We start from the raw sequence: 16117 nt of genomic DNA, 5'->3' as shown, positions 1-16117 counted from the left end.
ACATGGATGTAACTGACTGTGAAGATGGGTTTAACAAATATGTGCTTAAAGTTTGAAAAACATCTGCGTCTGTACGGAACGTGATGTCACGTGGTTGGCTGCGGCTAATAGCCGTGCAGTCGCTTGTTTGTTAACTAGTGACGGAATCGATAACTCGGAAAAATAAAGACGTTTGTGTTTTGACCACGTTTGTGTTTTGACCACGTTTGTGTTGGACAACACTGCTGTAGCCTGATTTTATGTTAAGATAGCGAGGGTCCAGAAAAACAAGAGTTTCTGACTTAGGCTCTCCTGAGTTATGACTCCGTCACTAGTTAACAAACATAAACCAACCAATCAATCAATCACGTGACGCCACGTTCAGCACCGACAGAAGATGGCGCTAAACATGTTTTTAAAACTTGCAGCTGGTATCTGTTAAACCCAGCGTCAGGCTTACATCTATGTCAGCTTTCATGATGTAATGTCCTGTTTAAGCTGGGGCCCATCTGTCCTGTGTAACTCTAATATAATGACTCACTACAGTCACAGGAATGAGTTTCTTCTACAGCCTCATGAGTGTTTTTAAATGAACCTGCAGCTGCAAACGTGCTTCATGCAGTAAAATCTCTGACCTCTGGGTGCATCATGTCTACAAATGGGGAGACATTAGCTGCTTTTTTAATCTACCTGGCACTCTCATGAAAAGAAGAAAAATGGGGGAAGGGTGATGGAGGAAAAAGCGAGTACCCCTCTCCGGCTCTCTGCCTGTATCACACACACCCCCCGTCTCTCTCACAGCATCAGCAGCGTCTGCATCCTTCAGCTGCTCGTCTGTCCTCCTGCTCCTCGGCTCCAGCTGACGTTTAGATAACAGGAGTCGTTTGTGTCTGCAGGGGAGCATCGTTGTTTCTTCCAAAACAATCAAATAAAAAGCAGCACAATGGATATGATGGGCAACAAGGAGCGGCGGGTCGTGAATCTCAAAGCCCTGCTGAAGAGGAACTGGCTGCTGATGTCTACGATTGTATCCGTGGTGCTCGGTATGTGGAAGCCTCTGAATCTCTGCTGACAGAACCAAGCGTCTCTGTCGTCTTATTATTTTTTAATTGCTGTTTACTCCAATGCTGTGTTGTGCATTAGCTGGTTTGGCTAAGCAGTATCAATACGATGTGTGCTGGGGGTGCATGCATTTTAATTTCATGTACAGACTGGAGGATGGTGCTTCACTGCTACAGGAGACATACATCTCTGTTTCTCTGGCAAACGTGACCAGACTGAGGTGACAGCTCACAGCGGCTGTGTGAGGCTGTCCACGCCGAGGCAGCACAGCACGGTGCGCAAGCCCGTGGAATTTAAATGCGGTTTACGCTTGGTTCATATTAGCCTGCTGACCCGATTTAGATTAAATGTGCACGTGTTAACTAATATTAAACACATTTCGTGTGTCATTAATTACACCTTAGAGCTAAGAAGTTTAAAAATGTGCGTTGTGCAGTCTGATTGTGTTCAGTACAGATTTAGGAAGCAGAGGGAGACGGACAGCTGAGCTCTCTTGCAGCACTTGTTAACACAGTCACACAGTGTTATCAGCCTGACAGCAACTTTCAGATATATCAGGCAACATCAACATTAGAATAAAATGAACAGTATAATTATCCGTCTGCAGCAGCTGGATTCCCAACCAGGAAAAGCAGATACTAAGCCAGACCAGACCAAATGTTATTAGATATTCTTTTGGACTCGATTCAGAACAACTCCTACGTGGTAGCTAAAATGTCAGTCTTCTTTTTTGTGTAACTTCAAGGCTCATCTCAAGATGGACTCAAACACAGGACTGGATTTAAAGGCCAGATGTGTTACAGAGAGGTCTGATCACAGGTGATGCAGTTTAGGAACATGCCACACGAGGTGAGACAGGCAGGCAGGGAACGACTGGACAGCTTTAAAAAAGTCGCTTCACCAAAATGCGACTGCAGCTTCTACCTTGTGATAGAAATGTGCATGATAGATGAGAAATATGTTTGACAGACTTTAGGCCAACAAGTCTTTTACAACAGTTTAGATACCAGAAAACACTTTTTGGCTGGTAGGTAGGTGAGCTTTATCTGTAGCTGCAGGAAGTTTAGGCAGGGCCACGTTACCGGACGATGGCGACAGACCGATGACAAAGTCAAGGGCGATATTTTTGACTAAGGCCATCTGGAAGAAGGTAGAGGTCTTTGTAAAGCCATAGGTGGAGCATCTGGGGCGCAGACAAAGCAGGCAGGCACATATTCACACACATCTTTGACTAAGATGAGCCCTGAAAGAGGACGAAACATTAAACGTAAAAAAGCAAATGAAATGTAAAAACTGGGAAGCCCATTCCCAGGGTCGGGTTCATTTAGCCGAACATCGCAAACTACACACTCTGTTTCCTGTGTGAAGGATTTGACGCACATGATGATGAAAGTCGTTGCAATTCTGTATCATTTAGATGACAAAGTATCAGTTGAAATGTCCTGAATGGATGTGCTTGTCGGCCCTGTTTCATATCACACATATAAACCAGCACAAGTGTTTTTTCAATGATTTGCCCTCTTTGGAAAGTCTGCTTTCTTTTAGGCGAAGCCATGATTTTACTGTGTCTTTGGCTCTTTCAGGGATCAGTCTGGGTGTTGTGGTCAGAGAGTACGCATCACTGTCACATCTCTACAAGCAGTACTTTGGCTTCCCAGGAGAGATCCTGATGCGAATGCTGAAGCTGGTCATTCTTCCTCTGATCATTTCAAGCATGATAACAGGTAACAGAGGCCTGCCTGTGCAGTCCCATCCAGGTAACTCTGAGGTTAACCCTGAGCTTTCTGTACTACAAAGGTGGTTCACCTCTTACTAACACTAACCTGTTAAGGAGCAGGTTATGTTCACAGATTAGAGTTCATCAGGTTTTATATTTAACCATGACCCTCAAACCGACTGCAGATGAAGGAATAAAAATAAAACATGTCAGGACAGGTTGTGGTTCAAGCTGGAAATGCCACATTTTCAGGGATTCTCTCGTTTAAAACACGTTTGAAGTGTAGCATAGATTCTCTGCTGGGCTGTGTTTTATATGGGCAGCTTGCTGAGCCATATCTAAGAAGCTTGGAAGCTTTAGATCATTTCCTCAGGGATTATTAAAGTATTCGGATACTTTCAGTCCTCTTTCAAACCATCAAAGCGTGTGCTCTCCGTCCAAACTGTGAACACTGGCATCCTCCAAATCTGATCAGGGTAAAGCTGCTTCTGTTTCCTCGGTAACCGTCCTGCTGTAGTTGCTTTCTGACAGTCTCCACTGTCTCAGCTGTCGGTGTGCAGGTGTAGAGTGAGACCACATCAAACCATCCAGATGGTTTCATCTGGATCTGGTGTTTCTGGACCTTGTCGGTGGAGTTTTTGATGTGAGTGTGTTCCCCACAAGGGCAGCTAGGATGGTGGTTTGTGCTGCTAACACTGGGTCTGAGTGGGACTGCTTCTTTGTGGACGGGGTACAGGGTACGGCGCCCCCTGGGTACAGACGGTGGCATGTAGGGCGGTAACTGATGACTTTATTGTTGTGTAGTTGTTCGTGGGGTCTCATCTTAAAGCTCCATAGGTGCTGTTGTCACTGAGCAGTGTGTCTCAGAAGGTCTTCACCCACTGCTCATGACTGTGGTGTCTCCCTGTTCTTGTCTGTATGGTCTAGAAATCAACTTGAAATGATAAGTTTTTGTTTGCAGTGTCTAGAATTTGTAAGGTTGTCTTTCTTTTCCTTTAATGGGCCTGCTGAGCCTCGTCCTCACACTAAAGTAGGGGAGGGTGGGAGTGTTTTGAGTTCCTGCAGTCTGAGCTCAGTCTGCAGGGCATCTGTGGTGAAACACACCTGTCTTATCCTCACACTTAGAAGCTGGCTTTGTGCTCTCCATAACATAAACTCTGCTCTGTGTCCTCTGACTGTGAATCCACGGCACAGACTCTTGGGAACAAGTCTGCTGTGTCTTAGGTTGAAGTGCAGGTGGTTTCTATAATCTGCTAGTTGATTCCCTGTCATTCTGTCACAGTCCTGGGTGGGTGAGCCAGTGTTTTGGTTTCTGTATTATTGATCTTTGTTTCACTGCTAGTGTCGTGTTTCTGTTTTGTATTTCTAGTTCTTAGGTTTTGGTCCTTGTACTCCGTGTTCTGTTTCCTGTTTTACTTTGAAGGTCCATGTCTTGTATTCGTTTTGCTTCCTCCCTGTCTTGTCATGTTTAATTGGGTTCAGCTGTGTCTCCCTCCTGTGTGCCATTTCCTTGTTACCTTGTGTGTATATTTAGAGTGCTCTGTTCCCTTAAAGGCTGATTATCTCATGAGCCGTGTTGCATCTTCACTCACTGTGTTTATACACCACTCTGCATTTAATCATTGGTTATTATTCATTTTTGGCTCTCTTTCACAGTATGTCTTTTGTCCTGTCTCCCTCCCCTCACCCCCAACCAATCACAGCGGGTGGCCCCGCCCCTCCCTGAGCCTGGTTCTGCTGGAAGTTAGTTCCTGTTAAAGGGGAGTTTTTCCTTCCCACTGTCACCAAAGTGCTTGCTCCTTCCTCTGTATTGTTGTAGTGCCTTTACCTTACAGTACAAAGCACCTTGAGGTGACTGTGGCTGCGATTTGACACCATATAAATAAAACTGAATTGAATTTTCCACTTTCAGTAAGAAGGTTAAGACACTACAGTCACCTCAGTCAGAAACCCTGGTGACTGTAGAAGAGTTCTCTGACTAATCTTTTCACTGTGTCCGTGGTGTTATATCACGGCTCCCCGGTGAAGTGGATGAAGAAATAGCTCAGTCTTGTAGCTCATACATGAAATGAATGAAAAGAAGACAGAATATTTCACAGCTACGTTAGATTGATTTTGCCTGTGAAACAGTGATTTCAGCTGAGCACAGCTTCTTTATAACTATCACACTTTGCATCTTAAAATATTGTTCCACTGTTCATTAGTTACTGAGTTGGCTGCTGCTGTTGTTTCTAGATTTTCCTCATGCATTTCTCCTGAGGTTTGTCACCTGTGTACCTTCAGCGCCACTGACAGGATTGGTGTTAGGGTACCTGGATGGTTGACCTGCAGTTTCGGTTTTTGGACCTTGTTTATTGTTGTTATGCTTCTTAGTCTTTATTTGGCATTGTTTAGTGTTCTTGTGCCTCTTAGTGTCATCGAAAACTAGGGAACAAAACATTTCCAGATACCAGGGGCAGCTCTGGGGTTCTGCCCAGGAACCTGCAGAGAAGGTTCAACAGTTCAGGGGGGTGGTCGGGTGGCTGTGTGGGCTCAGCAGAGATGGAGAATCTAAGGGGCCATGAAGGTGTCCAGGTGCCATGTTTGGATCCTGCTAAAAGCAACAGAGACCCCCTGGTGGCGTGACCAGAAGCCGACAATGGTGACGGAGACCCTCTGGTGGTTTGGCTGGGGGCTGGCAACGATGGAGGATGCAGAACCTCTCTGAAGGCTCAGCAGCTGAGCAGCAGTGAAGATGGAGATCAGACCCTCTGACTTAGGCTCATGTGCAAGCAGTGAGAGACTCAGGTTCAGGCGACAAGGGAGTTTTGGGCCCCGGACCCTCTGACTGTCTTTCTGCTAACCAGAGCTGCACTCACCCTGCTTGAGCTGGCTGTCTGTAGCCGTTCCAACGGGACTCTTTGGGCTTCTGAGCTGCTGCTGCTGTAGTGAGGCCTGAGAGCTGGGCAGCTGCTGTGATGGAGAGTACCTGCTGGATCTAGAGAAGTGTTTGGGGTCAGTGCAACAGAGACGTTGTGGTGACCCCAGGTCTCAGTCTTTTCAGAGTCTTTTCTGAGTCGGGGTCCATTGTATGGTCACATGTTTAGGAATAGAGACCACCTTTGCAGACTCAGATGTTGGAGTGAATAAACAAAAACTGACCTGAAAAAAATATCAAACCAAATAACTGAAAGGAAACAGATTCCAAAACGGGATATATGTGGAAAATGCACACGCAGGCAAACGGTATGAGAGGAGAGAGAACTGTGGGGAGGCCACGAATACGCACAAGATGACCGGGGAACATGGGAAACACCAGGGGAACACATCTGAAAGCAATCACAGAAGACGAGGCAACGGAATCAAATAAATTAGATTTGAGATTTTTGGATGTTTTGGGCGAATGTGTAGAATAAAAAATGTAAAATAAAAAAATGTACAGAATCGAATGTTTACAATTACAGAATGTGTTGAGACAAAATGATTTCACGACTGAACAGATCCAAAATGATCCAGACAGGATCAAATCTAAAAACAGTTTGCTAGCTGATAGATTGCTCTGTGGATATTAATGCACCTGCCAGACTGCCGGTCAGTTCCTCTGAAACATTTTTTGTATGTCATCTTACCAATACCTATTTAAATAACTCAAACGTGTCACAGCGAGGATGTGGACAAGTGGGTGAAAAAATGTGCCTCACAGACAGCTCGGCATCAGCTTAGTGAAACAGCAGACAAAGGTAGGTGTAGACTTTTGCTACGTCAGACAGATTATCATGAGAAAGTGCTGTCACTGCTTAGTGACGTTAAAGCTTATGAGCCCTGATGTGCTCAGGTAGACTAGAACAGTGCAGTATAAGAACCAGTCTCATGCCACAGGATATACCCAAGAGAAGCTACAGCAAGTAAGAGTGCACGGGTTACTGAGGATACATGAGCAGGGCGTACCTTGTATGTTGGCTTTATGATAAACTTGGTTACACCAGCATCTCAGAGGTTCAGGTTTGGTTCTTAACTGTCGGTAAGCAGCTCACGTTCGAAACACTTTCTATTTCGTGCAGACAGTGAGAGACGTCATCATGGAGGCAGGTGAAACCGTGGTCTTGTACGACGTTACATCTCTCTTCACTTGTGTTCCAGTCACTGAAGCGTTGGAGGCAGTTCGTAAGAGATCACAGGATGAGCCCAACCTCAGCAACAGGACCACTCTCAGCATCGACCAAGTGTGTTTGACCTGTGTCTCAATTCCACCTGTTTCACATATGAGGGTCAGTTCTACAGGCAGAAACATGGGTTCCCAGTTTCATCGACTGTGGCCAGTTTTTATATGGATCTGTTGTCCTATCATGGAACAGCAGAAAGCCGATGTAGATAACACCTGGGTGAAAATCAAATCTCAGCATGTTTATGGCTGTGTAGGTGCTCAGTCCTCTCAGGATGCTACAATTCACTGATCACACTAACAAACACATGAAGTTCATGAGAGAGGATATGAAAAATAACAGCGTTCTTAGACTAAAAGTTTCATCAGGGATGGGCAACATTTGAAAGTCAATATTTATCAAGAGCCAACAGATTTGGAGCAGTGTTGAAGGTTTGACTCTCATCATCCACTGGAGCACAAACTGGGCGTCATCAGGACGCTACAACACAGAGCGAACACCATCCCCACTGACACAGCAGCCAGGGAGGCAGAAGAACAACACATCAAGAAGGCCCTGAGTAAATGTGGTTATCCCAGCTGGACTTTTGTCAAAGCTGGGAAGGCTCCTAAAGAAAGCTCCAGCCGATCCAGGAGAGAAGGACAACCGCTGACTAAGCAAAGGCCTTTGTCTTAGTCACTTCATCACTGTGTGTGATTCACCCTGGTAAGAACTGAACCTGTAGTACAGAAAAGCCGGAGTTAACCCTGAAGTTACCTGGATGAGCCTGGACCCTGATGTGTGAGGTGATCCTTTGTTTTAAATACAGTAAACGTGTTTCTTACCAACAGGTGTTGCAGCCTTAGACTCCGAGGTGTCAGGAAAGATCGGTCTGCGAGCTGTCGTTTATTACTTCTCAACAACTATCATTGCAGTTGTTCTTGGTGAGTTACATTTTAATTAATAATTCATTTTATATGCAGCGTATAAAATGAATGGTTGATATGGCTATTTTCAGTAATGCTGTCATATAAATATATAGCTACTAAGTGGCGTCTTTCTTGACAGGAATTATTTTAGTGATGACTATCAAACCAGGCGTGTCTCAGACAGCTGAGCATATTGACAGAGCTGGGACTCCTCCTAATGTCACTACAGTTGACACACTGTTGGACCTGCTCAGGTGAGTTTCTAACCATGTAGATCGTGGCTCAAGAGTTGGGAGTTCGTCTTGTAATCGGAAGGTTGCCGGTTCGAGCCCCAGCTTGGACAGTCTCGGTCGTTGTGTCCTTGGGCAAGACACTTCACCCGTTGCCTACTGGTGGTGGTCAGAGGGCCCGGTGGCGCCAGTGTCCGGCAGCCTCGCCTCTGTCAGTGCGCCCCAGGGTGGCTGTGGCTACAATGTAGCTGCCATCACCAGTGTGTGAATGTGTGCGTGATGGGTGGATGACTGGTTGTGTAAAGCGCTTTGGGGTCCTTAGGGACTAGAAAAGCGCTATATAAATACAGGCCATTTACCATGTAAATGTTTCAGGAATATTAGGATGGTTAAGATGGAGAAATAAAAGAGTTGCCTCTTTCTTCAGACAATATCCCAACAAACACTGTTTAGTTGGTTCGGGTAGCATAGTACTAGCATCCTTTACTGGTGTCAGATTACATCACTCTAATGTAAAACTGTAAGACGTGTCACTGCAGCGTTACGCTGCCCTGTCTTTGACATGGCTGGTAATCTCACTACATTATGACTCATTAGTATTATTGATGTGTTTGTCAACTATGAAAGTTTTGTGCAAGAAGAAAAGCATGAACACTAAAAAAGAACTTTAATACACACTATAAGAGTTTATAATATGGGGATGGTCTTTTTTTAATAGTTACATTCATGAAAAGTATGTTTTCCTAGATATTTAATCTAAGAGTTGCCACAGAGATCACGCTGCTCACCTGCTGCTTTTTCCTTTCCCACTGACAGAAACATGTTTCCTGAAAATCTGGTGCAGGCTTGTTTTCAGCAGGTAAGACGATGACCACAAATCCTGTTATTCCAATCTGCCTTAGAGTTTGTCATCGTGTGATTCTGACACTGTGGAACGTGTCCAATTCCACTCTAGTACAAAACAAAACGCAAGGAACTGGAGCCTCAAAAGCTTTCAGTGAATAGCAGCACAGTGCCCCCTCTCACGACCACGATCATGACTGTGATGGAGGTAGGTGTACCCATTACACTGTGGTGACATCAGTCTCATGTTTCTGCACCTGGCAGCCAGCGTCTCGTTTAATGGATTGGCCCAATAATGAGTTATAAGCAGGCTGAGATCAGTCAGCTGTAGTGCTGCAGAGCTCATGAGTGGATCTAGTGTGTCTGTGGAAGCAGCTTTCTGGCCCGCTCATTGATCAGTGAATTATCTTTTTCCTTCTCTTGGCAGAACATCACGAAGGACTACAAAATCGTCGGCACGTACTCCGATGGGATCAATGTGTTGGGGCTCATTGTGTTCTGTGTAGCCTTCGGCCTGGTCATTGGGAAGATGGGAGAAAAGGGTCGAATTCTCCTGGATTTTTTTGATGCCCTAAATGAAGCAACAATGAAACTGGTCCAGATAATTATGTGGTACGTAAACTACACCAGTGTGCTCCTGTGGAGCCCTGAAATGACACAAAAATAACAAAGCATCAAGGAAAAGAACAACTACACGGTGAAACGGTGAAACCAACCTTCCTAATCAGTTTTTCCGGCTCAGGTTCACAGAGGGAACCTTTGTTTTGGATAAGCAGTTAAGAAAACTGATGATTGGGATGTTGAAAATGTTCCTGTATAATTTTATTATTCTGACAGTGAGTCCAAGGATTTCATTCCCATACCTGATGGCAGTCAGGGGGCCGTTGCCCAGCCATCACCAACCCACCACCAACCCAGTCATGCTGAACGATTACAGGCAGCATACCAATCTCCACAGCCTCTCCAGACCCTTTCACATCTGTCACATCTGTCCCACGTGCTCGAGGTAAACCTGCTCTCATCTGTGAAAGCCAAAACTTGATGGACCTGCCAGTTCTGGTGCTCTATGGCAAATTACAGTCACAGGGCCCACTATAGGACACTGGGCCCTTGTTTCTGATTGGTCAGAGACATTGACATCAGCGGCCGACTAGAGTTCATTCTTTAGGGCTCTGTCAGTGCTCCTCCTGGTCCTTCTTGCACAGAGCAGCAGATGCCAGTCCTGCTGATGTCTTAAGGACCTTCTGCAGCACTTTCCCGCTCTGGCAGAGTGACCGCCTGTCTCCTCACTGCGCTGGGAGACACAGTAAACCTTCTGGTAATGGCAGTCATAGTTGGACCAGGTATCACCTGATCCTCATAGTGACACTGACCAAACCAGAGAAAAAGGTGCAAAAACAGAGGAGATAAGGAGAGGAACAATGTTAGGTGGCTCTAACTACAAACACCTCTGTAGTGTTGGGTTGTTTGGGCGCCTCCAGTGTGCCTGTTGTTCATTTCATCAGGGTTCGAGTCTGATCCGCGGCCTGCTTTCCCCCCTCTCTCTCTCTCTCTCTCTCTCTGCTTTCCTGTCATTTCTTCACTGTATCTGTCAGTAAAGCTGAAAAAGGCTAAAAGTTATAAAGCCAACCCCGTCTGCTTCTAACTGACCAGCAGGAGTTTGACCTGATGCAATACTCCGACTGAAAAGCGTACCTTTCATTTTTTTGTGTAAACCTACTAGATTAACTACATTTCCCAGTGGTAACGACATTCTTTTCAAATCATTACCTGCTTTCAGTCACTTCTACCTCCAGGTCACATTTGTTATTGTCGAGCTGTGTGAGGAGGATGTGTTCATGGTGGCACTGAAGCAGCTTCCCCCACCACCTCTGTCTTTGCAGCTACATGCCAGTAGGGATCCTGTTTCTCATTGCTGCAAAGATCATCGAGGTAGAAGACTGGGAGATCTTCAGGAAGATGGGTCTCTATATGGTGACGGTGCTGAGCGGGTAAGCTTTCCCATTACTCTCCACTCCGGGCTTTATGGCCGACATTTGGACCGATTCTCCCTCCTGTGTACGATAAAAGCTGAGCTCTGTGTGAGCGCTGATAAGGGCGAAGGACATTTAAAACTGCTCAACCTGCAAGAATGCAGTAATGAAAGCTTCACTCATGTCTCTAAATGTACGAGGCACAATTAACGACTGTACTATAAAAAATCCCCTCAGTTAACCCAGAAGGTGAGTCCAAGGTTCAGAGTGGATCGTGTGAAATCATCTCCTGGTTCCTAATGCAGCAGACGAGGCTTGTTGCACTGTTTTGAAGAGTGAAGCTGGGACAGTCCTCCACACACCTGCCTTTTTATTCATTGGTGTCAAAATGAACCCTGAACTTTATTCCTTCATTGGAAGCCTTTCATCAGCGTGCACGCTGTGGCTGTGAGTGTGTATCAGTCACAGCATGCACGCTGATATTTAGTCTGTGAGAAGTGCAGTGTGCACAAAATCATGTTCCAGCATGAAAGAAATGCATCACTTATAAAAAGAAGTATCACTGGAGGCTTGTAGCTGATGTCTGCAGAGAATAAATACACGTTTGAATAATGTTCACTCTGTACTTCAGATCACATCATGTCAGCTATGGCTGAAGCTAAATCTGTTGTAGACCCAACATATTTTTGCACTTTCATCCAGTTTAGCACAATTTTATGTAAAGCCAGTTTACAACAACGTTAACTTCACGGCCCTTTGTGATAGCCACATGATATTAAAGACAGGACCTCGGCCCTTTTAACCAGAAACCCTTGAGCAAAACTCATGAAAGCAGAGCGAGTGTCTGTCTCCAGAAGTCCGACGAGCAGCTGGTTCCCCACAGTTCAGAGCTCCGGCTCCCATTCAGGAATTGTAGGAACCACAGGTCGGCCTGCCCTCCCACAGTGAAGTGCTCTCTGGGGATAATAAGATGGGAGCTCAGAGATATGATGTTGGGAGACTCTGGGAGAACGGACACATCCTGGTCAAAGATTACTGCAAGACAAATGGGAGAGTCGTAGCTATACGTCTGCTTCATGCTCATCCGTATTAGTTCAGCTCTCCTGTATGCTGATTGGCTCACCGGGGCTCTCTCACTGCATTATTAGATATTAGAAAGCATCTTGAAATGACAAGATGACAAAATTGCATTAAATTGAATTATGTCTATGGAAACTTCAAAGTGCCATCTGCAGCTATTTCATGTATCATTCAGGCCACTGAAGCATTTTCAGTTCACAGCCAGTTTGACTGAAGTGTATTTCTTCCCAGTGGTAAAAGCTGGTGGATACTAAAGTATTTAGAATAAGCTACCATGTTTTACATGTACAGATGATAGAAACAACACGATTCCCTTAGAGAAGTGTCAATAATTAAACATAGGTGAAACGAGCATAAACAACTCTCACTGAGTCTGAGAGAGTCCCGCGTGTCTGTTTATTTTTCTTCAAATTTCTTCTTCTAATATTTTTGTAACACAGTGTAATTCCCTCTGCGGTTCCATAACACGGTGTGTTTTGTCCCTCAGTCTAGCTATCCACGCCACCGTCTGTCTGCCCCTCATCTTCTTTGTCATTGTGAGGAAGAATCCGTATACGTTCACTCTGGGCATGGCTCAGGCCCTGGTGACGGCGCTGATGATCTCCTCCAGGTCAGAGTCTGATTTTTCATATTTGTGTAATTAGACTAAACAGCTTCCCAAACATTTATTTTCAGGGCACAAGGACTTTTTCCTTTTCTTTTAATGAATCTAAAGCACTGTGATGTCTGAGAGGACTACAGAATACTTACTGGCTCTCGTTATGTCTTCCAGCTCGGCTACCCTGCCTGTCACCTTTCGATGTGCCGAGGAAAACAACTGCATCGACAAGAGGATCACCCGCTTTGTGCTCCCAGTCGGTGCAACCATTAACATGGACGGCACAGCGCTGTACGAGGCAGTGGCTGCTATCTTCATCGCCCAGCTGAATGATTATGCTCTAGATGTAGGCCAGATTGTTACCATCAGGTACGTCACTGTTACTGCTGCCAGTATAACTTTAAAGACAACTTTATAGTTTTAACATTAGGATTCTTTAGGAAAACTGCCAGTTAACCTGCGTCTCAAAAGGACTCGATAATATCCTGCTTGTCATGTAAATGGAGAGTCTTCTTCACACGCTGAGGTTAATTATGGAGTTCCACAGGGTTCAGTGCTAGGACCAGTTCTGTTCACATTATACATGCTTCCATGTATAATGTGAACAGCAAGAGTCCTGACAGGGACTAGAAAGAGAGAGCAGATTTCTCCTATTTTGGCTTCCCTTCATTGGCTCCCTGTTAAATCCAGAATTCAAAATCCTGCTCCTCACATACAAGGTCTTAAATAATCAGGCCCCATCTTATCTTAATGACCTTGTAGTACCATATCACCCTATTAGAGCACTTCGCTCTCACACTGCAGGCCTACTTGTTGTTCCTAGAGTATTTAAAAGTAGAATGGGAGGCAGAGCCTTCAGTTTTCAGGCCCCTCTTCTGTGGAACCAGCTTCCAGTTTGGATTCGGGAGACAGACACTATCTCTACTTTCAAGATTAGGCTTCAAACTTTCCTTTTTGCTAAAGCATATAGTTAGGGCTGGACCAGGTGACCCTGAATCCTCCCTTAGTTATGCTGCAATAGACGTAGGCTGCCGGGGGACTCCCCTGATGCACTGTTTCCTTTTCATTCACCTCTTGTGAGTGTTTATACACCCCTCTGCATTAATCAGTTTACATATTATTTTCAGTAGTTTTTAGTTATTATTAATCTCTGTCTCTCTTCCACAGCATGTCTTTATCCTGTTTCCTTCTCTCAACCCAGCCAATCACAGCAGATGGCCCCGCCCCTCCCTGAGCCTGGCTCTGTCGGAGGTTTCTTCCTGTTAAAAGGAAGTTTTTCCTTCCCACTGTCGCTGAAGTCCTAGCTCAGAGGAGATCATCTGATTGCTGGGGTTTTATCTGCTGTCTTTGAATGATTGTAGGGTTTTTGTGCCTTGAGGCAGCAGTTTTCTGGCGTGACATCAGTTGAATTGAACTGACAGTGGACATGAGTGTCATGGACTGGTTTCACTCCAACTCCTAATAGGAGAAAAATTTACCAGATTCAAAGCTTTGTGAGACAAAAAGGAAATCCAGAAAATCCAGTGTACTGATTGCTGACCTCAACATTTCCTACAAAAGTGAATTATTCAGCATTTTCTTCCCAATTTTTGAGCTGCAGCTGTGCATCAGTTGCTTTGAAGGGGGCATCCAGTCTGCCTCTTAGGTGACTGCCTTACTTAATGTCCAAATCATGTGAAGGAGCAGTGGCTCCACTTTGAGCCTCTCCTGAAGGACCAATCAGACGGTCTCTAAGGCTGAGCCTAGAGACCACAGAGGAGGCTCATTTCTGCCACTTGTCTCCATAATCTTGTGCTTCTGGTCATTACTCACAGCTAATGGTCATAGGTGAAGCTATGATTATAGCCTGGCCCGTAAATCAGCAGCTTTGCTTTCATGTTCTGTTCACCGCAGCATCTATCAGTCTGTTCATCACCTGCTTCATTCTGCCTTCGCTCACCAACACGGTCCCAGGATGCTTAGATTTCATGTTAATGTCGATGACAGTGTCCAAACCCAGCACACGAGAAAAGAAGAGCATCATTTCTTTTTATCCTTTTAACCTTGAAGGGGCGTGGCTTTATATCACCTTTGGTTGGAAGATGTTTTTGTGGTTTATGAAAAATAATTGTTACATTGTTCTTTGTGTTTCAGTATAACAGCCACAGTCGCCAGCATTGGAGCAGCAGGAGTGCCTAACGCTGGGCTTGTCACCATGGTGATAGTTTTAACAGCTGTTGGCTTACCTGCAAGTGATGTCACTCTGATAGTTGCAGTCGATTGGCTACTGTGAGCTTTTGTCTATTGTCTTTTTGTGCTGACTTTCTTCTGTCTTTGTGAAAACTGCTGTAGATTCACTGTGACTGTCGTGTTTCAGGGATCGGTTCCGCACTATGATCAACGTCCTTGGCGATGCGTACGGAGCTGGCATTGTTCAGAAACTCTCCAAGAGGGAACTAGAACGGATGGACCTGACATCAGACATGGATGTCGCCAACCCTTTTGCCCTGGAAGCTGCTTTGGATGACGAAGAGTGTGAGAAGAAGTCCTACGTGAACGGAGGCTTCACGGTTGACAAGACGGATGCGATCTCCTTTACGGAGACGTCCCAGTTTTAGCCTCTGGCTGGCTCGTGCACGGAGAGAAGCTATCCATCCGGACCCATCCAAGGACACACGTTAGCAATAGCAGCCTTCATTAAGCTAACCGAAGATTGCCACCCTTCAAGCTGGGCGTTTACAACTACGACTAGATTAAAGTGCTTCCTTCATTATCTCAGATCATGCCATGATTTTAAAAAGTCTTTTTCCTCAATAAGAGTGTTTCTTTTCTCGCAAAGATGAACTCACACGAAGAGCTTTTTGCTAGTGTGTGTGTGTGTGTGTGTGTGTGTGTGTGTGTGCGCGCATCTTTTTAGGTGAGCCTGACTTTTGCAAAAAACACAGTATCACGTAAACACTGCTTCATAAATAAAAATAAAAAACTAACTGTGCTCCCTGTATAGACACTAATCCTTTCTTTGCATGGCTCTGTCGAGTGTGTATGTCCCACGATGCAGTGCTTGTATATCTATCTGTGTCTTTAAACTGTGCCAAACTTGTTTCTCACCAAGCTGCATGAAGCAAAGTGTTTATACTGGTTACAGACTGGTTTCCTGTGTGCGCCTTTCAGAGACTGGACAGTCTGATAAAGTCAGTCAACACTGTGGAATTTGAGTAAAGTTTTATCAGAACCGAAACTCTAACATTTCCTGTCACGTTGCAGAATAAGAATGAATAATCATGTATGTATTCAGTCAGTGTGGGGAAACATATGGACCCCAAATAAATACCTACTACAACACGGGCATACAGATTTATGTGTCAGAACATAGAGAATCCCAGTGTGTGACTGTGTGTTTCACTGTGTTCACGGTATGTATCCAAACGCTTTTACACCAGCGGCTCCACCATCACATGCAGATGTAACAGGTTATAATAGTGACACACGTGGTCAGCGGTTAGAAACAGTAGCCTTACTCGCTGTGATGTACGTTGTTATATTTTGGCAGGTGAGATTAGATGATTACTGATCTCTGTGCAATAAATGTGAACCAAGAGTCACGAA

General features: G+C 45.0%; 1 protein-coding gene across 1 annotated transcript; it reads left to right on the top strand.

Annotated features, from left to right (window-relative positions):
* Positions 1-462: 462 nt before the first annotated feature.
* On the top strand, positions 463-16117 carry slc1a1 (solute carrier family 1 member 1). Its single transcript, XM_019349344.2, has 12 exons — positions 463-1022; positions 2625-2765; positions 7731-7823; positions 7948-8062; positions 8855-8897; positions 8994-9089; positions 9309-9493; positions 10765-10872; positions 12422-12544; positions 12707-12901; positions 14666-14800; positions 14889-16117. The coding sequence occupies exons 1-12, from the start codon at positions 923-925 to the stop codon at positions 15127-15129; spliced, it is 1575 nt and encodes a 524-aa protein (XP_019204889.1). The 5' UTR covers positions 463-922; the 3' UTR covers positions 15130-16117.

Source organism: Oreochromis niloticus, linkage group LG3 (genome assembly GCF_001858045.2).
Source record: "Oreochromis niloticus isolate F11D_XX linkage group LG3, O_niloticus_UMD_NMBU, whole genome shotgun sequence".
Classification (NCBI taxonomy): Eukaryota; Metazoa; Chordata; class Actinopteri; order Cichliformes; family Cichlidae; genus Oreochromis; species Oreochromis niloticus.
The sequence above is the reverse complement of the archived record's forward strand: the minus strand, read 5'-3'. Positions and strand labels throughout refer to the sequence as shown.